At 51.1% G+C, this 17,075-nt stretch overlaps 1 protein-coding gene across 1 annotated transcript in view; it reads left to right on the top strand.

Moving 5' to 3' along the window:
- The window catches only part of LOC134948127 (sulfotransferase 1C2-like), a 30,703-nt gene extending 14,534 nt beyond the window's left edge, over nt 1–16,169 (top strand). Inside the window, exons 4-7 of the mRNA XM_063935930.1 lie at nt 56–182; nt 13,733–13,827; nt 14,139–14,319; nt 15,853–16,169. Of these exons, the coding sequence (XP_063792000.1) occupies nt 56–182; nt 13,733–13,827; nt 14,139–14,319; nt 15,853–15,965 (516 nt within the window). The 3' untranslated portion in view covers nt 15,966–16,169. The remainder of the gene's footprint in view (nt 1–55; nt 183–13,732; nt 13,828–14,138; nt 14,320–15,852) is intronic.
- The last annotated feature ends 906 nt before the right edge of the window (nt 16,170–17,075 follow it).

The raw sequence follows: 17,075 nt of genomic DNA, 5'->3' as shown, positions 1-17,075 counted from the left end.
GTTGGTCAGAAATATGATGGATGAGATAATGTGTCGGCATTGTTGTCCCCTCCAGGTGATATACGTGGCCCGGAACGCCCGAGACACTATGACTTCCTACTATCACTTCGACAAAATTCTACAGTTCCACCCTGAGCTGGTGTCTTTTGAGAACTATATGGAGCGGTTTATGAAGGGAGACGGTGAGTGGCGGCACTGGGGCAGCGGGGCGGGAGAGGGCTCCGTCTCCTCGTTGTTGGAAATGTTTGTGTGTACAGGCTTAAGTAATGGAGCAGAGTAACCACACTCACCAGCGGATGCCTTACAACTATGAACAGCCCACGTGATTAACCAGTGGAGTGGGGTACTGAAGTAGTAATAGGTTCAGCTGTACTCACTGTTATACACACTGGTTGGAGCAGAGCTTGAGCGGAGCAGGGTGTTATACAGCTCACCAGCCGGTGAGTGTATGCAGGATGCGGTTAGCGGTGCAGGATCGCTCTGGAGCAGAGATATTCCGGGTCTCACTGGAGCCGAGTGGTACACAGCCGTACACAGTGACAAAATGGTGCCGTGCATGTTCAGTAGGAAACAACATGGAGTCTGTGTAGTAGCACACTCCACTTCCAACACTAATGACATCATGCAGAGTGTAATGTTGCTTTTAGTCAGGCTGGAAACACTGGAAAGAACTAGGAATGGGGCTATGGAATAATGGCGGCACTGCCATCACTGCAGCTTGCCCGAGGATGTCCTGCCGCCATCGCATGTACATCCATGGTTTGCTAGTGTGCATGTACTGCCGGTGGCTAAAGTTTGCGCATGTACATAAAAGCTCTGCTACGGACAACACTGAGGGGCCTCATTCCGGGTAAGACACAGGGGCGTCCGCGTGAGCGTCATTTGCGGGTCACACGTGTGTGACATTATGCTAGTACCACTACAAGCCCTTCCCCGGTGTGCATCTGTGCGTGTGACTGTGCAAAGACTGACACGCCCACTTCCAGCATCTCCAGGCGCTGCAGTTGTGCTCGGGGTGTATTTAGAGTCTCCGCCATTGGTCGTAGTGTCAACACTGCACCAGTCCTATGTCAGGTGCAGATTCTCTGTCAGAGTCTGGCCTCCAATGTGTGCCGGCAATACTCCCATAATATGGCCACGAGACAGGCCATCCCTGCTTCTGCATTCCCTCCAGTCACCACACAGGAATGAACAATTCATTTTCAATGCACTTATGCATGCGTGACAGCTGCGACTCGGGGCCTGATCCTGATTTGTAAGACTGGGGCCACACATTGCGTTTTAGCAGGACCCGCTCGGCAGGAAGGAGTCTGCACATGGGCTCCTATCCGGCCGCCCACACATATGTGGCGGTGCCACATCCACCGGACTCAACCGCAGCATGTTGCGGATGAGCCAGATGACGGGATGATCGGATTTCAAGAACACATACATTTGATTGTATGTGATCACACAGTACGGCCGTGCCGCACTGTGTTCTAGTTGAAATCCGGTCGTGGCACAGACCGGATCCTGTTCTGCGGCATCCGGCAAATGCTGCATATGTGTGACCCCAAAACGGCCCTTCCTACCAAGCGGGTCCCGCTGAACTGGATTCACTGTACAGCTGGGTGTGGCCACAGCCTAAGGTGTTGTCCAGCCGCAGGAAAGCGGGCGTGCAGTACCGTACTGCATTCATCTGCGAGATCTGAGTGCTGTGCCTGAGGATCACCACTGCGACTATCGGGACCATCGGACGCAACTATTGATGGTTTCAGCCCTCTGGCAGTCTGCGTAAGCCAAAGTTTATCCCGTTTTGTAAAGACGGACCCTGTCGCCACCACCCAAGCAAGCTGCAGCTAAGGGGGCTGTGCACGATATTGCAGCACCAAAACCAAGTTGGAGAATGGACCTCTGACATCACCAGGGGAAGGAGCCATGGTCGAACAGGGTACCCGAAATGTACCCTCACGGGCTCACTCCGCTTCGCTCGCCAGCAGGTTACTAAAGGGATTAGTTGGTGACGTGGATGGTAGAAGAACTATCCCGCTGGCCTAGCTCCTCCCCCTCGTGTTGTGGCTCCTCCCCCTGACATCAGAGGTCCTTTAGCCCACTTGATTCTAGCATCTACCCTGATCTCACCTTGCTAAGTCCTGCTGCCTCAGTAAATGTAGGGCCCCCAGAATATTGCGCTAAAACAGACAATGGGCCTGTGTATCGTGGCAGCGCTTACCGTGACAAGAAGGATGATGTCTTCTATCATCTTATTTTTAAATGATTTCTTCTGCTAATGGATAGGATGCACCAAATGGCATTTCATGGTCAAACCTTCCGGAAATAAAATTCCGGTGGTTTGGCCACTTACCGCGTATGCACCAATTCCGGAATGCGATACATTACAGAGCTTGAACCCGATGGGTCACGTCATCTTTACATGATGGGCTTTTTATTCGCATTGCTGTCTGAGAGGTGTCCAATTGGATCCCTCCCAGCTTCCACCGGGGCGTGCGTGTCATAAAGGCGCATGCACACACGGACTCATGGGTCCTAAACCCGGAAGACCCCACATCAAAATGGACATCTGTTATCGGGAGAGCGGAAATCTTCATGTGATGAGTAGCGGGATGCGGCGATGCGTCATAACACGACAAGTATTGCCATGGTACATCATCAACGTAACCTCCTCCAGAGCAAATGAAGTGAATATTATAGATAACCTGGGATAAAAACTAACATTTTGTTGTAATTCTCTATTCTGAATCCTAAGGCTGGGTTCATAATTGACCGACGCGTCGGCAGAACTGATGAGCAGATGCTCCATATGTCGGTCAAGATCCCCAACTGTAACGCCAGCCCCCATCAGCAAAGTACACACAGCCAGATGGATGATGTATCTGTAAATATACCACCAGTTGGCTGCACAGCCGACGCGATATGTCTTTGAACAACGTCGTTCTCAGCAGGGGCGTTTTAAGAGAGGAGGGGACCCGCATGCAGCCTCTGTCGCGGTCCCCCTCCTCTCTGGCAGCGGTAGACACTGGCGTAATGCCAGAGTCTACTGCGCATGTGCAGGTCTCCGGGAACATGGCGCCCACGCCTTGTTCCCAGGGACACCTCCAGTGTGCGTGCGCAAATCACTCAGAAATTACTGCGGCGGCCATTTTACAAGCGATCTGTGTCCGCACAGCAGGACCTCCGTGGCAGGACTCCGGAGGGGTAAGTATATTCTATGGGTGCAGTGTGTGCGATATGGGCCCCCCTGCACGCAGGGGCCCGTGTGCACCGCACACACTGCACCCATTATAGAAACGCCTATGGTTCACAGACATATGTCTGGTACACACCCATCGACGGGCTCACGATATATCTGCCGTTGTGTACCCAACATTACAGTACTACAGTATATAGCTGAGTTATTACAGTCCACGTTTTAAGGATATCCATGCTTTACCACAGGTGACTTAGTACCTCAGTCAATTTGATTTAACCATGCAGACTCAAGCATGGCTATCCTTAAATCCTGGCCTGTAGTGTCAGAATTTGGGAAAGTCTGGTATATAGGAACAATGGGGGTCATTCTGAGTTGTTCGCTCGCTAGCAGATTTTAGCAGCATTGTACATGCTAGGCCGCCGCCCTCTGGGAGTGAATCTTAGATTAGCAGAATTGCGAATAGATAATTCTTAGCAGTTTCTGAGTAGCTCGAGACTTACTACTACACTGCGATCAGCTCAGCCCGTTTCATTCCTGGTTTGACATCACAAACACACCCTGCGTTCGGCCAGCCACTCCCCCGTTTCTCCAGCCACTCCCACGTTTTATCCTGGCACGCCTGCGTTTTTCCGCACACTCCCAGAAAACGGTCAGTTTCCGCCCAGAAACACCCACTTCCTGTCAATCACACTCCGATCACTTCAACGATGAAAATTCTTCGTTTGGACGTGAGTAAATCTACTAAGTTGTGTGCTAAAATACTTAGCGCATGCGCACTGCGTATTATGCTCATGCGCATTTTTGCCTTAATCGCTCCGTTGCGAAAATCGGCAACAAGCGAACAACTCGGAATGACCCCCAATGTGCTGCAGTTATCTATTTGTCTTAGGGGCCTATTAATCAATTACCTTATAATCATTAGAAATAGCAATATCATTTACGTAATATATATATACACACACACACACACACACACACACATATATATAAATATATATCTCCTATATATTTGCTCTGTGACTGTGTGTGCCTGGCCCTCTAACGCTGGGTGGAGTCACAGTGGTGGGCGGAGTTAGCAGCTCCTCCCCTGTCCCAGCACACCACTAGCAGGACGGAGCTGCAGACACATAATCCGCCCACCAGCCTAATGAGGAGAAGCTTACGCCGCAGCTCCCTCCTCTTTACACTGTCCGAGTGACAGTGTGAACCTGGCTGCTGCCGCTGGTGGCTGCCTGTAGGGGGAGCTGCAGCGGAAGCGCGCAGCTCCTCTCAGGCAGTTCAAGGAGCCATGACAGAGCTACGTGAGGCAGTGGCTGATGTCTTCGGCTCCCACTGTAGTGTAGGTGAGGAGGGGGTTCTGTTCAATGTTAATAAATGTGTGTATTGCTATGTAAAATGTACAGTGTGTGTGTATTACTGTATGTATGCTAAGTACATGTATAGTGTGTGTGTGTAACTCATACTTGCCTACCTGACCCTCTCCATGAGGGAGAAAATGCTCTGTTCCTGGACTTTCCTGGTAATGTATGATTGCCATCACCTGTGGTGAAACATCTTTCTTATCAATTAGCTAGCTCACCACAGGTGATGGCAATCATACATTACCAGGAAAGTCCAGGAACAGAGCATTTTCTCCCTCATGGAGAGGGGCAGGTAGACAAGTATGGTGTAACTATGTATGTTTGCTGTGTGCATATATAGTGTGTGTATGTATATATGCTGTATGCATGTGTACTGTGTGTGTGTTGTGTGCATGTATACTATGTGTGCATGTAAACTGTGTGTACACATGTATGCTGTGTACAGTATGTGTGTATGTCTATGTACAGATGTTCTGTGTGTGTGTGTATATATGTGTGTGTGTACGTACGTATGTATATGTGTATATATATATACACACACACACACACACACACACACCTTGTGCAGTGTGCTGGCTACTCAATTACGAGCACACACACATACACGCGCGTGCACGGAAACCCCCCCATGAAAATCCTGCGTTTGCCACTGAGCCAGAAGCCACCGGGGCATGGACACCCCACACTGCCTGGTAACAACAGACCCCTCCCGTGCCACCTACACCCCAATGCCACCCGCACCACACACCCCAAACCCCCCTCCAGCAGCCACTGACAGCCCAGACACCCCCGACGCCTGCATAACTCACCAGCACACACTGCCCAGCCTAACCCACCGCTCCGAACCCACCCGCCGCACAAGCCAGCACCTCCCATAGCCATCCGCGCCATGGACACGGTGGCCGGGCCCTGCCGCCCGCACCACGGCCGACCAGACAGCCGCACCCCGCACCACCCTTCCCGCCCTCCACATACCCCCAACGCCAGCTCCCGCACTGCAGCAGCGCCTGGGACCCACTGTCCCGCCAGACGCCGTCCGCACAACGGACGAAGAGATTGCAGTTACGGCGCAGCATCACCCGCGCCTGTAACTGCTGCCGCCGCCATACACATCAGGAGGGACGGATGGTGCAGGAGAAGGCTTCATAGCCCCCCCTGCGCCGGTACAGACACCCGCTGCCTCCTCCGCACAACGAACACAACGCTGCCTCCCACCATCCCCAGATTCCCGGACTGTACACCACAGGGCCTGGGCTGCCGGCTCCACAGGCCAGAGACGGGGGACAGCGCGCCTGCTAATGTGGCAGCTACACCAACTTCACAGGTGATAATGCACAGGCAGCTCCGCCTCTCTGCGTCCCCTCCCAGCCGCCCGCGTCTCTGCGTCCCCTCCCTGCCGCCCCCGCGTCTCTGCATCCCCTCCCTGCGTCTCTGCGTCCCCTCACTGCCGCCCGCGTCTCTGCGTCCCCTCCCTGCCGCCCCGCTTCTCTGCATTCCCTCCCTGCCGCCCCGCGTCTCTGCGTCCCCTCCCTGCCGCCCCGCGTCTCTGCGTCCTCTCCCTGCCACCCCGCTTTTCTGCATTCCCTCCCTGTCGCCCCGCGTCTCTGCGTTCCCTCCCTGCCGCCCCGCGTCTCTGCGTTCCCTCCCTGCCGCCCCGCGTCTCTGCGTTCCCTCCCTGCCGCCCCGCGTCTCTGCGTTCCCTCCCTGCCGCCCCGCGTCTCTGCGTTCCCTCCCTGCCGCCCCGCATCCCCTCCCTGCCGCCCCGCGTCTCTGTGTCCGCTCCCTGCCACCCCGCGTCTGTGTCCCCTCCCTGCCACCCCGCGTCTCTGCGTCCCCTCCCTGCCGCCCGCGTCTCTGCATTCCCTCCCTGCCACCCGCGTCTCTGCATCCCCTCCCTGCCGCCCCACGTCTCTCTATCCCCTCCCTGCCGCCCCGCGTCTCTGCGTCCCCTCCCTGCCGCCCGCGTCTCTGCGTCCTCTCCCTGCCGCCCGCGTCTCTGCGTCCACTCCCTGCCACCCGCGTCTCTACGTCCCCTCCCTAACGCCCGCGCCTCTGCGTCCCCTCCCTGCCGCCCCACGTCTCCCTATCCCCTCCCTGCCGCCCCACGTCTCTCTATCCCCTCCCTGCCGCCCGCGTCTCTGCGTCCCCTCCCTGCCGTCCGCGTCTCTGCGTCCCCTCCCTGCCGCCCCGCGTCTCTGCGTCCCCTCCCTGCCGCCCGCGTCTCTGCGTCCCCTCACTGCCGCCCGCGTCTCTGCGTCCCCTCCCTGCCGCCCGCGTCTCTGCGTCCCCTCCCTGCCGCCCGCATCTCTGCGTCCCCTCCCTGCTGCCCCGCGTCTGTGTCCCCTCCCTGCGTCTCTGCGTCCCCTCCCTGCCACCCCGCCTCTCTGCGTCCCCTCCCTGCCGCCCCGTGTCTCTGCGTCCCTTCCCTGCCGCCCCGCGTATCTGCCTCCCCTCCCCGCCGCCCGCCTCTCTGCGTCCCCTCCCTGCCGCCTCTCTGCGTCCCCTCCCTGCCTCCCCACATCTCTGCGTCTCCTCCCTGGTACCCTGCGTCCCCTCCCTCCCCGCGTCTCTGCGTCCCCTCCCTGCCGCCCCGTGTCTCTGCGTCCCCTCCCTGCCGCCTGCGTATCTGCCTCCCCTCCCTGCCGCCCGCCTCTCTGCTTCCCCTCCCTGCCGCCCCGCCTCTCTGTATCCCCTCCCTGCCACCCTGCGTCTGTGTGTCCCCGCCCTGCATCTGTGTCCCCGCCCCGCATCTCTGTGTCCCCTCCCCGCCGCCCCGCGTCTTTGTGTCCCCTCCCCGACGTCCCGCGTCTCTGCAGGGGTTAAAGGGGCGCAGCCCCTTCCGACGGTGTGAAGAGCGCCAGTAGGGCGCGATGAAGCACCTAGTATATATATACTCATCCAAAGAAAAGCTCAGCAGCACTCGGAGTCCTTAAAACATGTATTATGAAACATCACAAATAGCACCAACGTTTCGGGGCCACACCACCCCTTTGACCAGGTTGGTGCTATTTATGTTTCATAATACATATTTTAAGGACTGAGCTTTTCTTTGGATGAGTGGCTATTTTTCTTCAGGGGGCACCGGAGCAACGAGACCACTATTGGAGGAGTGCTAGTCCATTAGAGATCTCTCTCTCTCTCTCTCTCTCTCTCTCTCTCTCTCTCTCTCTAGTGTGTGTATATATATATATATATATTTCTCTAACGTCCTAGTGGATGCTGGGACTCCGTCAGGACCATGGGGAATAGCGGGCTCCGCAGGAGACAGGGCACATCTAAATAAAGCTTTTAGGATCACATGGTGCGTACTGGCTCCTCCCCCTATGACCCTCCTCCAAGCCTCAGTTAGGTTTTTGTGCCCGTCCGAGAAGGGTGCAATCTAGGTGGCTCTCCTAAAGAGCTGCTTAGAAAAAGTTTTTTTAGGTTTAAATCTCAGTGAATCCTGCTGGCAACAGGAACACTGCATCGAGGGACTTAGGGGAGAGATTTCCAACTCACCTGCGTGCAGGATGGATTGGAGTCTTAGGCTACTGGACACTTAGCTCCAGAGGGAGTCGGAACACAGGTCCTCCTGGGGTTCGTCCCGGAGCCGCGCCGCCGATCCCCCTTACAGACGCTGAAGACGGAGGTCCGGAAAGCAGGCGGCAGAAGACTCCTCAGTCTTCATGAAGGTAGCGCACAGCACTGCAGCTGTGCGCCATTGTTGCTACACGTCTCACTGATTCAGTCACGGAGGGTGCAGGGCGCTGCTGGGGGCGCCCTGGGCAGCAATATTAAATACCTTTAGTGGCAAAATAAATACATCACATATAGCCATTAAGGCTATATGTATGTATTTAACCCAGGCCAGTTTTCTTAAAACCCGGGAGAAAAGCCCGCCGGAAAAGGGGCGGAGCTTATTCTCCTCAGCACTCAGCGCCATTTTCCTGCTCAGCTCCGCTGGTGAGGAAGGCTCCCAGGACTCTCCCCTGCACTGCAATACAGAAACAGGGTAACAAAGAGAAGGGGGGCATAATTTGGCGATATTGATATATTAAAAGCGCTTATATCAAAAACAACACCTTCTAGGGTTGTTTATATACATTTATAGCGTTTTTGGTGTGTGCTGGCAAACTCTCCCTCTGTCTCCCCAAAGGGCTAAGAGGGTCCTGTCTTCGATTAGAGCATTCCCTGTGTGGCTGCTGTGTGTCGGTACGTGTGTGTCGACATGTATGAGGACGATGTTGGTGTGGAGGCAGAGCAATTGCCGGTAATGGTGATGTCACCCCCTAGGGAGTCGACACCGGAATGGATGGCTTTAGTTATGGAATTACGTGATAATGTTAGCACATTACAAAAGTCAGTTGACGAAATGAGACGGCCGGAAAACCAGTTAGTACCGGCTCAGGCGTCTCAGACACCGTCAGGGGCTGTAAAACGTCCCTTACCTCAGTCAGTCGACACGGGTACCGACACAGATGAATCTAGTGTCGACGGTGAAGAAACAAACGTATTTTCCAATAGGGCCACACGTTATATGATCACGGCAATGAAGGAGGCTTTGCAGATCTCTGATACTGCTGGTACCTCAAAAAGGGGTATTATGTGGGGGGTGAAAAAACTACCTGTAGCTTTTCCAGAATCAGAGGAATTGAATGACGTGTGTGACGAAGCGTGGGTTAACCCAGATAGAAAACTGCTAATTTCCAAGAAGTTATTGGCATTATACCCTTTCCCACCAGAGGTTAGGGCGCGCTGGGAAACACCCCCTAGGGTGGATAAGGCGCTCACACGTTTATCAAAGCAAGTGGCGTTGCCGTCTCCTGATACGGCCGCCCTCAAGGATCCAGCAGATAGGAGGCTGGAAACTACACTGAAGAGTATATACACACATACTGGTGTTATACTGCGACCGGCAATAGCCTCAGCCTGGATGTGCAGTGCTGGGGTAGTGTGGTTGGATTCTCTGACTGAAAATATTGATACCCTGGATAGGGACAGTATTTTATTGACTCTAGAGCAGAGGTTCTCAAACTCGGTCCTCAGGACCCCACACAGTGCATGTTTTGCAGGTAACCCAGCAGGTGCACAGGTGTATTAATTACTCACTGACACATTTTAAAAGGCCCACAGGTGGAGCTAATTATTTCACTTGTGATTCTGTGAGGAGACCTGCAAAACATGCACTGTGTGGGGTCCTGAGGACCGAGTTTGAGAACCTATGCTCTAGAGCAATTAAAGGATGCCTTTCTTTATATGTGAGATGCTCAGAGGGATATTTGTACTCTAGCATCAAGAGTAAGCGCGATGTCCATATCTGCCAGAAGAAGTTTATGGACGCGACAGTGGTCAGGTGATGCGGATTCCAAAAGGCATATGGAAGTATTGCCATATAAAGGAGAGGAATTATTTGGGGTCGGTCTTTCGGACCTGGTGGCCACGGCAACTGCCGGCAAATCCACTTTTTTACCTCAGACCCCCTCCCAACAGAAAAAGACACCGTCTTTTCAGCCGCAGTCCTTTCGCTCCTATAAAAACAAGCGACCAAAAGGACAGTCTTATCTGCCGCGAGGCAGAGGAAAGGGTAAGAGAGGGCAGCAAGCAGCCCCTGCCCAGGACCAGAAGCCCGCCCCGGGTTCTACAAAGCCATCAGCATGACGCTGGGGCTTTACAAGCGGACTCAGGAGCGGTGGGGGGTCGACTCAAGATTTTCAGCAATCAGTGGGCTCGCTCACAAGTGGACCCGTGGATCCTGCAGATAATATCTCAGGGTTACATGTTGGAGTTCAAAAGGTCTCCCCCTTGCCGGTTCCTAAAGTCTGCTTTACCAACGTCTCTCTCAGAAAGGACGTCGGTTTTGGAAGCCATTCACAAGCTGTATTCTCAGCAGGTGATAGTCAAGGTACCCCTCCTACAACAGGGAAAGGGGTATTATTCCACACTATTTGTGGTACCGAAGCCGGACGGTTCGGTAAGACCTATTCTAAACCTGAAATCCTTGAACCTGTACATACAGAAATTCAAGTTCAAGATGGAGTCACTCAGAGCAGTGATAGCGAATCTGGAAGAAGGGGACTTCATGGTGTCCCTGGACATAAAAGATGCTTATCTGCATGTCCCAATTTACCCCTCACACCAAGGGTATCTCAGGTTCGTGATACAAGACTGTCATTATCAGTTTCAAACGCTGCCGTTTGGTTTGTCCACGGCCCCTCGGGTCTTTACCAAGGTAATGACCGAAATGATGGTTCTTCTACGAAGAAAAGGCGTATTAATTATCCCTTACTTGGACGATCTCCTGATAAGGGCAAAGTCCAGAGAACAGCTGGAAGTCGGTGTAGCACTAACCCAGGTAGTGCTTCAGCAACACGGGTGGATTCTGAATCTTCCAAAATCTCAATTGACCCCGACAACTCGTCTGCTGTTCCTGGGAATGATTCTGGACACGGTTCAGAAAAAGGTGTTTCTCCCGGAGGAGAAAGCAAGGGAGTTATCCGAACTTGTCAGGAACCTCCTAAAACCAGGAACTGTGTCAGTACATCAATGCACAAGAGTCCTGGGAAAGATGGTGGCTTCTTACGAAGCGATTCCATTCGGCAGATTCCATGCACGGACATTTCAGTGGGATCTGCTGGACAAATGGTCCGGATCGCATCTGCACATGCATCAGCGGATAACACTGTCACCAAGAACAAGGTTGTCTCTCCTGTGGTGGTTGCAGAGTGCCCATCTGTTAGAGGGCCGCAGATTCGGCATACAGGACTGGGTCCTGGTGACTACGGATGCCAGCCTACGAGGCTGGGGAGCAGTCACACAGGGAAGAAACTTCCAGGGCGTGTGGTCAAACCTGGAGACGTCCCTTCACATAAATATACTGGAGCTAAGAGCGATCTACAATGCTCTAAGCCTGGCAAAATCGCTGCTTCAGGGTCAGCCGGTGTTGATCCAGTCGGACAACATCACGGCAGTCGCCCACGTAAACCGACAAGGCGGCACGAGAAGCAGAAGAGCAATGACAGAAGCTGCAAGGATTCTGCGCTGGGCGGAGAATCATGTCATAGCACTGTCAGCAGTGTTCATCCCGGGAGTGGACAACTGGGAAGCAGACTTCCTCAGCAGACACGACCTTCACCCGGGAGAGTGGGGACTTCATCCAGAAGTCTTCCACATGATTGTGAACCGTTGGGAAAAACCAAAGGTGGACATGATGGCGTCTCGCCTCAACAAAAAATTGGACAGATATTGCGCCAGGTCAAGAGACCCTCAGGCAATAGCTGTGGACGCTCTGGTAACACCGTGGGTGTACCAGTCAGTGTATGTGTTCCCTACTCTGCCTCTCATACCAAAGGTACTGAGAATTATACGGAAAAGAGGAGTAAGAACAATACTGGTGGCTCCGGACTGGCCAAGAAGAACTTGGTATCCGGAACTTCAGGAGATGCTCACGGAGGATCCGTGGCCTCTACCTCTAAGAAGGGATCTGCTTCAGCAGGGACCTTGTATGTTCCAAGACTTACCGCGTCTGCGTTTGACGGCATGGCGGTTGAACGCCGGATTCTAAAAGAAAAGGGCATTCCAGAGGAAGTTATTCCTACCTTGATTAAGGCTAGAAAGGAAGTGACTGTACAACATTATCACCGCATTTGGCGGAAATATGTTGCGTGGTGTGAGGCCAAGAAGGCTCCAACGGAAGAATTTCAATTGGGTTGATTCTTACATTTCCTGCAAGCAGGATTGTCTATGGGCCTAAAATTGGGGTCCATTAAAGTTCAAATTTCGGCCTTATCAATCTTCTTCCAGAAGGAATTGGCATCAGTGCCTGAAGTACAAACTTTTGTCAAAGGTGTACTACATATACAACCCCCAATAGTGCCTCCAGTGGCACCGTGGGATTTGAACGTAGTTTTGAATTTTCTCAAATCTCATTGGTTTGAGCCTCTAAAATCGGTAGATTTAAAATACCTTACATGGAAGGTAACCATGCTATTGGCCCTGGCTTCAGCCAGGAGAGTTTCAGAGTTGGCGGCTTTATCATACAAAAGCCCATATCTGATTTTCCATTCGGACAGGGCAGAACTGCGGACACGTCCTCATTTTCTCCCTAAGGTGGTTTCGGCTTTTCACTTGAACCAGCCTATTGTGGTGCCTGCGGCTACTAGCGACTTGGAGGACTCCAAGTTACTGGACGTTGTCAGAGCATTAAAAATATATATTTCAAGGACAGCTGGAGTCAGAAAATCTGACTCGTTGTTTATATTGTATGCACCCAACAAGATGGGTGCTCCTGCGTCTAAACAGACGATTGCACGTTGGATCTGTAGCACAATCCAACTTGCACATTCTGTGGCAGGCCTGCCACAGCCTAAATCTGTAAAGGCCCACTCCACAAGGAAAGTGGGCTCATCTTGGGCGGCTGCCCGAGGGGTCTCGGCATTACAACTTTGCCGAGCAGCTACGTGGTCAGGGGAGAACACGTTTGTAAAATTTTACAAATTTGATACTCTGGCTAAGGAGGACCTGGAGTTCTCTCATTCGGTGCTGCAGAGTCATCCGCACTCTCCCGCCCGTTTGGGAGCTTTGGTATAATCCCCATGGTCCTGACGGAGTCCCAGCATCCACTAGGACGTTAGAGAAAATAAGAATTTACTTACCGATAATTCTATTTCTCATAGTCCGTAGTGGATGCTGGGCGCCCATCCCAAGTGCGGATTGTCTGCAATACTTGTACATAGTTATTGTTACAAAGATCGGGTTATTACTATTGTTGTGAGCCATCTTTTCAGAGGCTACTTCGTTTTTTGTTATCATACTGTTAACTGGGTTCAGATCACAAGTTGTACGGTGTGATTGGTGTGGCTGGTATGAGTCTTACCCGGGATTCAAGATCCTTCCTTATTGTGTACGCTCGTCCGGGCACAGTATCCTAACTGAGGCTTGGAGGAGGGTCATAGGGGGAGGAGCCAGTACGCACCATGTGATCCTAAAAGCTTTATTTAGATGTGCCCTGTCTCCTGCGGAGCCCGCTATTCCCCATGGTCCTGACGGAGTCCCAGCATCCACTACGGACTATGAGAAATAGAATTATCGGTAAGTAAATTCTTATTATATATACGCACAAGCACAATATTTATGTGTATACAGCAATCAGTGCTGAGTCTGTGCCTCTGATTTGCTCCCTAACCACCGGTTCCTCTGTTGGCAGTGGGCTGGGGATCCTGGTATGAGCACGTGAAGGGATTCTGGGAAGAGAAAGACAAACACGACATGTTATACGTATTTTTTGAGGATATGAAAAAGGTGAGAAAATAACGATACGATGATAATACCAGTTTGTATGATCTATTCCTGTAGCGCTGTCTGCCTATCATAAAATTATGGCTCTCTCTGAGAAAGACATTCTTGTTTTCTGAGGGTGTTTCAGTAAGTAATGTAACAAGAACTCTCGTGTGTAATGTTCCCTATGTCAGTCTAATTCCCCGCCAGATCAGAGAGTGTGCAGAGTATATTACAGCGGCTGTTGCCTTCATCAGAAAAGTATTAAACTGATCTTTACATTGTAAATTATCTTTTCCTAATACTGCTTTATTCCTATTCTCTGCAACCCACAGACCCCGCTGCAAGAAATTCGGAGGGTGGCGCAATTCTTGGGCAAAGATCTCTCGGATGACGTAATAAACAAGATTGCAAAACTCACCACTTTCGAGTGCATGAGGAACAACCCGATGGCCAATTACTCCGAATTCCCCAAAGAAATAATTGACCAATCACAGAGCGGGTTCATGAGAAAAGGTGAGATGTGTAGTGTTGGCGCCAGCGTACCAGGAGCCAAAAGACGTTCTTAGATCACGTCCTGTTTAATTTGCAGAGACTGCGTGACATATCATCTTTAGTACTATGTGCAGGGACGGACTGGGGCTGTAATTCTCTGCGTGCACAGAAAAGGGGTATGACCAAACTTCACGGCGGCGTACTGTGAATCACTGGGGCTTGGCCTTGCAGAACATCCTGTCTCTTTTCATGTTGGCCAAGCGGAGCATGTCAACAGGCCACTAATCCTGGCTTAGTTACCGGTGTATAAGGGCACAACTAATGTGTGGCATAATTTGTATAAGGGTACTACTACTGTGTTGCATTATGTGTCTAAGGGTACTACTAATGTGTGGCATAATGTGTATAAGGTACATTACTACTGTGTGGCATTATGTGTATAAGGTACATTACTACTGTGTCGCATTATTTATTTATTAACAGTTTCTTATATAGCGCAGCAAATACCGTTGTGCTTTACAATTGGAAATAACAATGATATAACAAAACTGGGTAATAACAAACAGTCATAGAGGTAGGAAGGCCCTGCTCGCAAGCTTACAATCTATAGGGAAGTAGACATGGATACACAAGGAAAGGTGCTATCTATTGCATAGTTGTCCACGAGATTGCAAAGGTTCTTGGTGGGCTGTATTATATGGTCATACAGCAATGATGAGGATATGTGTGGACTGTGCAGAGTGGATGCAATTTGATAAGAAGGTTTATGAAAGTTATGTGAGCGGTTCTGGAATTTGATAGGCTTGTCTGAAGAGGTGAGTTTTCAGGGAACGCTTGAAGGTTTGGAGACTAGAGGCGAGTCTTATTGTGCATGGGAGGGCATTCCACAGAGTGGGTGCAGCCCGAAAAAAGTCCTGCAGTCATGAGTGGGAGCGAGTAACGAGTGTGGATGAGAGACGTAGATCTTGTGAAGAGCGGAGAGATCGGGTAGGGAGATATTTTGAAATAAGCGAAGTGATGTACGTTGGTGTAGTTTGGTTAATCGCCTTGTGTGTAAGTAACAGTATTTTATATTGAATACGGTAGAATACCGGTAACCAATGGAGGGACTGACAGAGCGGATCTGCAGACGATGAACGTCTAGCGAGGAAGATTAGCCTCGCAGCTGCATTCAGAATGGATTGTAGTGGTGAGAGTCTCGTTTTGGGAAGACCAGTTAGGAGTATAAGGTGCATTACTATGGTGTGTAACATGTATAAGGGGCACTACTGTGTGGCTTAATGTGCTACAAAGGGCGCTACTACTGTGTGGCATAACGTGTATAAGGGGTACTACTGTGCGGTGTAATGTGTATAAGGTTGCACTTCTGTGTGGCGTACCTTGAATTGGGGGGGATTTCAATAGGGGGAGAAGGGAGGGGATTGCTGCCTTGCCCGGGTGACAAAAATCCTAGTACCGGCCTTGCTTACAGTATTACAGGTGAGTAATTCCCTGTCATCTGGCACAGGCTACATTTATGTGGTGATGGATGCGTTTTGTTTCCCCCTCTGACAGGTACAGTGGGTGACTGGAAGACCCTGTTTACGGCTCAGCAGAACGAGGCCTTTGAAGAGCATTACAAAAAAATGATGAGCGGCTGCACTTTGAAATTTCAGGACCCAAAGTGACGCATGACTGCCCCCCTGTGGCTTGAAGGAGAATCTTCAGCAGTTGTGGGAATATCAGTAGAATTTATGCCTTGGGAATGACAATGTCATTTACAAACTGCAAATGTGCGCAGCGCTCCTGTTTATGTAGAGCACACAGCGCCCAATCATCTATCAGCTCTCATCTGTGTACAAGTGAGACTAATGAAAGCCGAAATATTACTAGTTGCTGCTTGGATGTATTCAGACCTCTTTCTACCACTTATTATTATTATTATTATTATTATTATTATTAACAGTTTCTTATATAGCGCAGCATATTCCGTTGCACTTTACAATCAGAACAACAGTAATAGAACAAAACTGGGTAAAACAGACAGACATAGAGGTAGGAAGGCCCTGCTCGCAAGCTTACAATCTATAGGGAAATAGGCATAGATACACAAGGATAGATGCTACCTATTGCATAATCGTCCACCAGATTGCTAGGTTCTTAATGGGTTGTATGATGATACCCCGCAATGTTGGCCAAGTGTCAGGAGGGTGTGAGAGTAAAGAAAGACAAGATATGTGATGTTATGTATACTGTACAGAGAGGATGTAATTAGATAGGGAAGCACTGAAGGTTATGTGGGTGGGTCTGGAATTTGGTAGGCTTGTCTGAAGAGGTGAGTTTTCAGGGAACGTTTAAAGGTTTGGAGACTAGTGGCGAGTCTTATTGTGCGTGGGAGGGCATTCCACAGAGTGGGTGAAGCCCGGATAAAGTCCTGTAATTTTGAGTGTGAACAAGTAATGAGTGTGGATGAGAGACGCAGATCTTGTGCAGAGTGGAGAGGTCGGGTAGGGAGATATTATGAGATAGAGAAGAGATGTATGATGGTGCAGTTTGGTTAATGGCCTTGTGTGTCAGTAAAAGTATTTTATATTTAATACGGTGGAATACCGGTAACCAATGGAGGGACTGACAGAGCGGATCTGCAGACGATGAACGTCTGGCAAGGAAGATTAGCCTCGCAGCTGCAGAATGGATTGTAGAGGTGAGAGTCTATGTTTGGGAAGACCGGTCAGGAGACTATTACAGTAATCAATGCGGGAGATAATGAGAGCATGGATTAGAGTTTTTGCAGTGTC

Source organism: Pseudophryne corroboree, chromosome 8 (assembly GCF_028390025.1).
Source record: "Pseudophryne corroboree isolate aPseCor3 chromosome 8, aPseCor3.hap2, whole genome shotgun sequence".
Classification (NCBI taxonomy): Eukaryota; Metazoa; Chordata; class Amphibia; order Anura; family Myobatrachidae; genus Pseudophryne; species Pseudophryne corroboree.
Note: the sequence above shows the minus strand (reverse complement) of the source record. Positions and strands in the feature narration are given on the sequence as shown.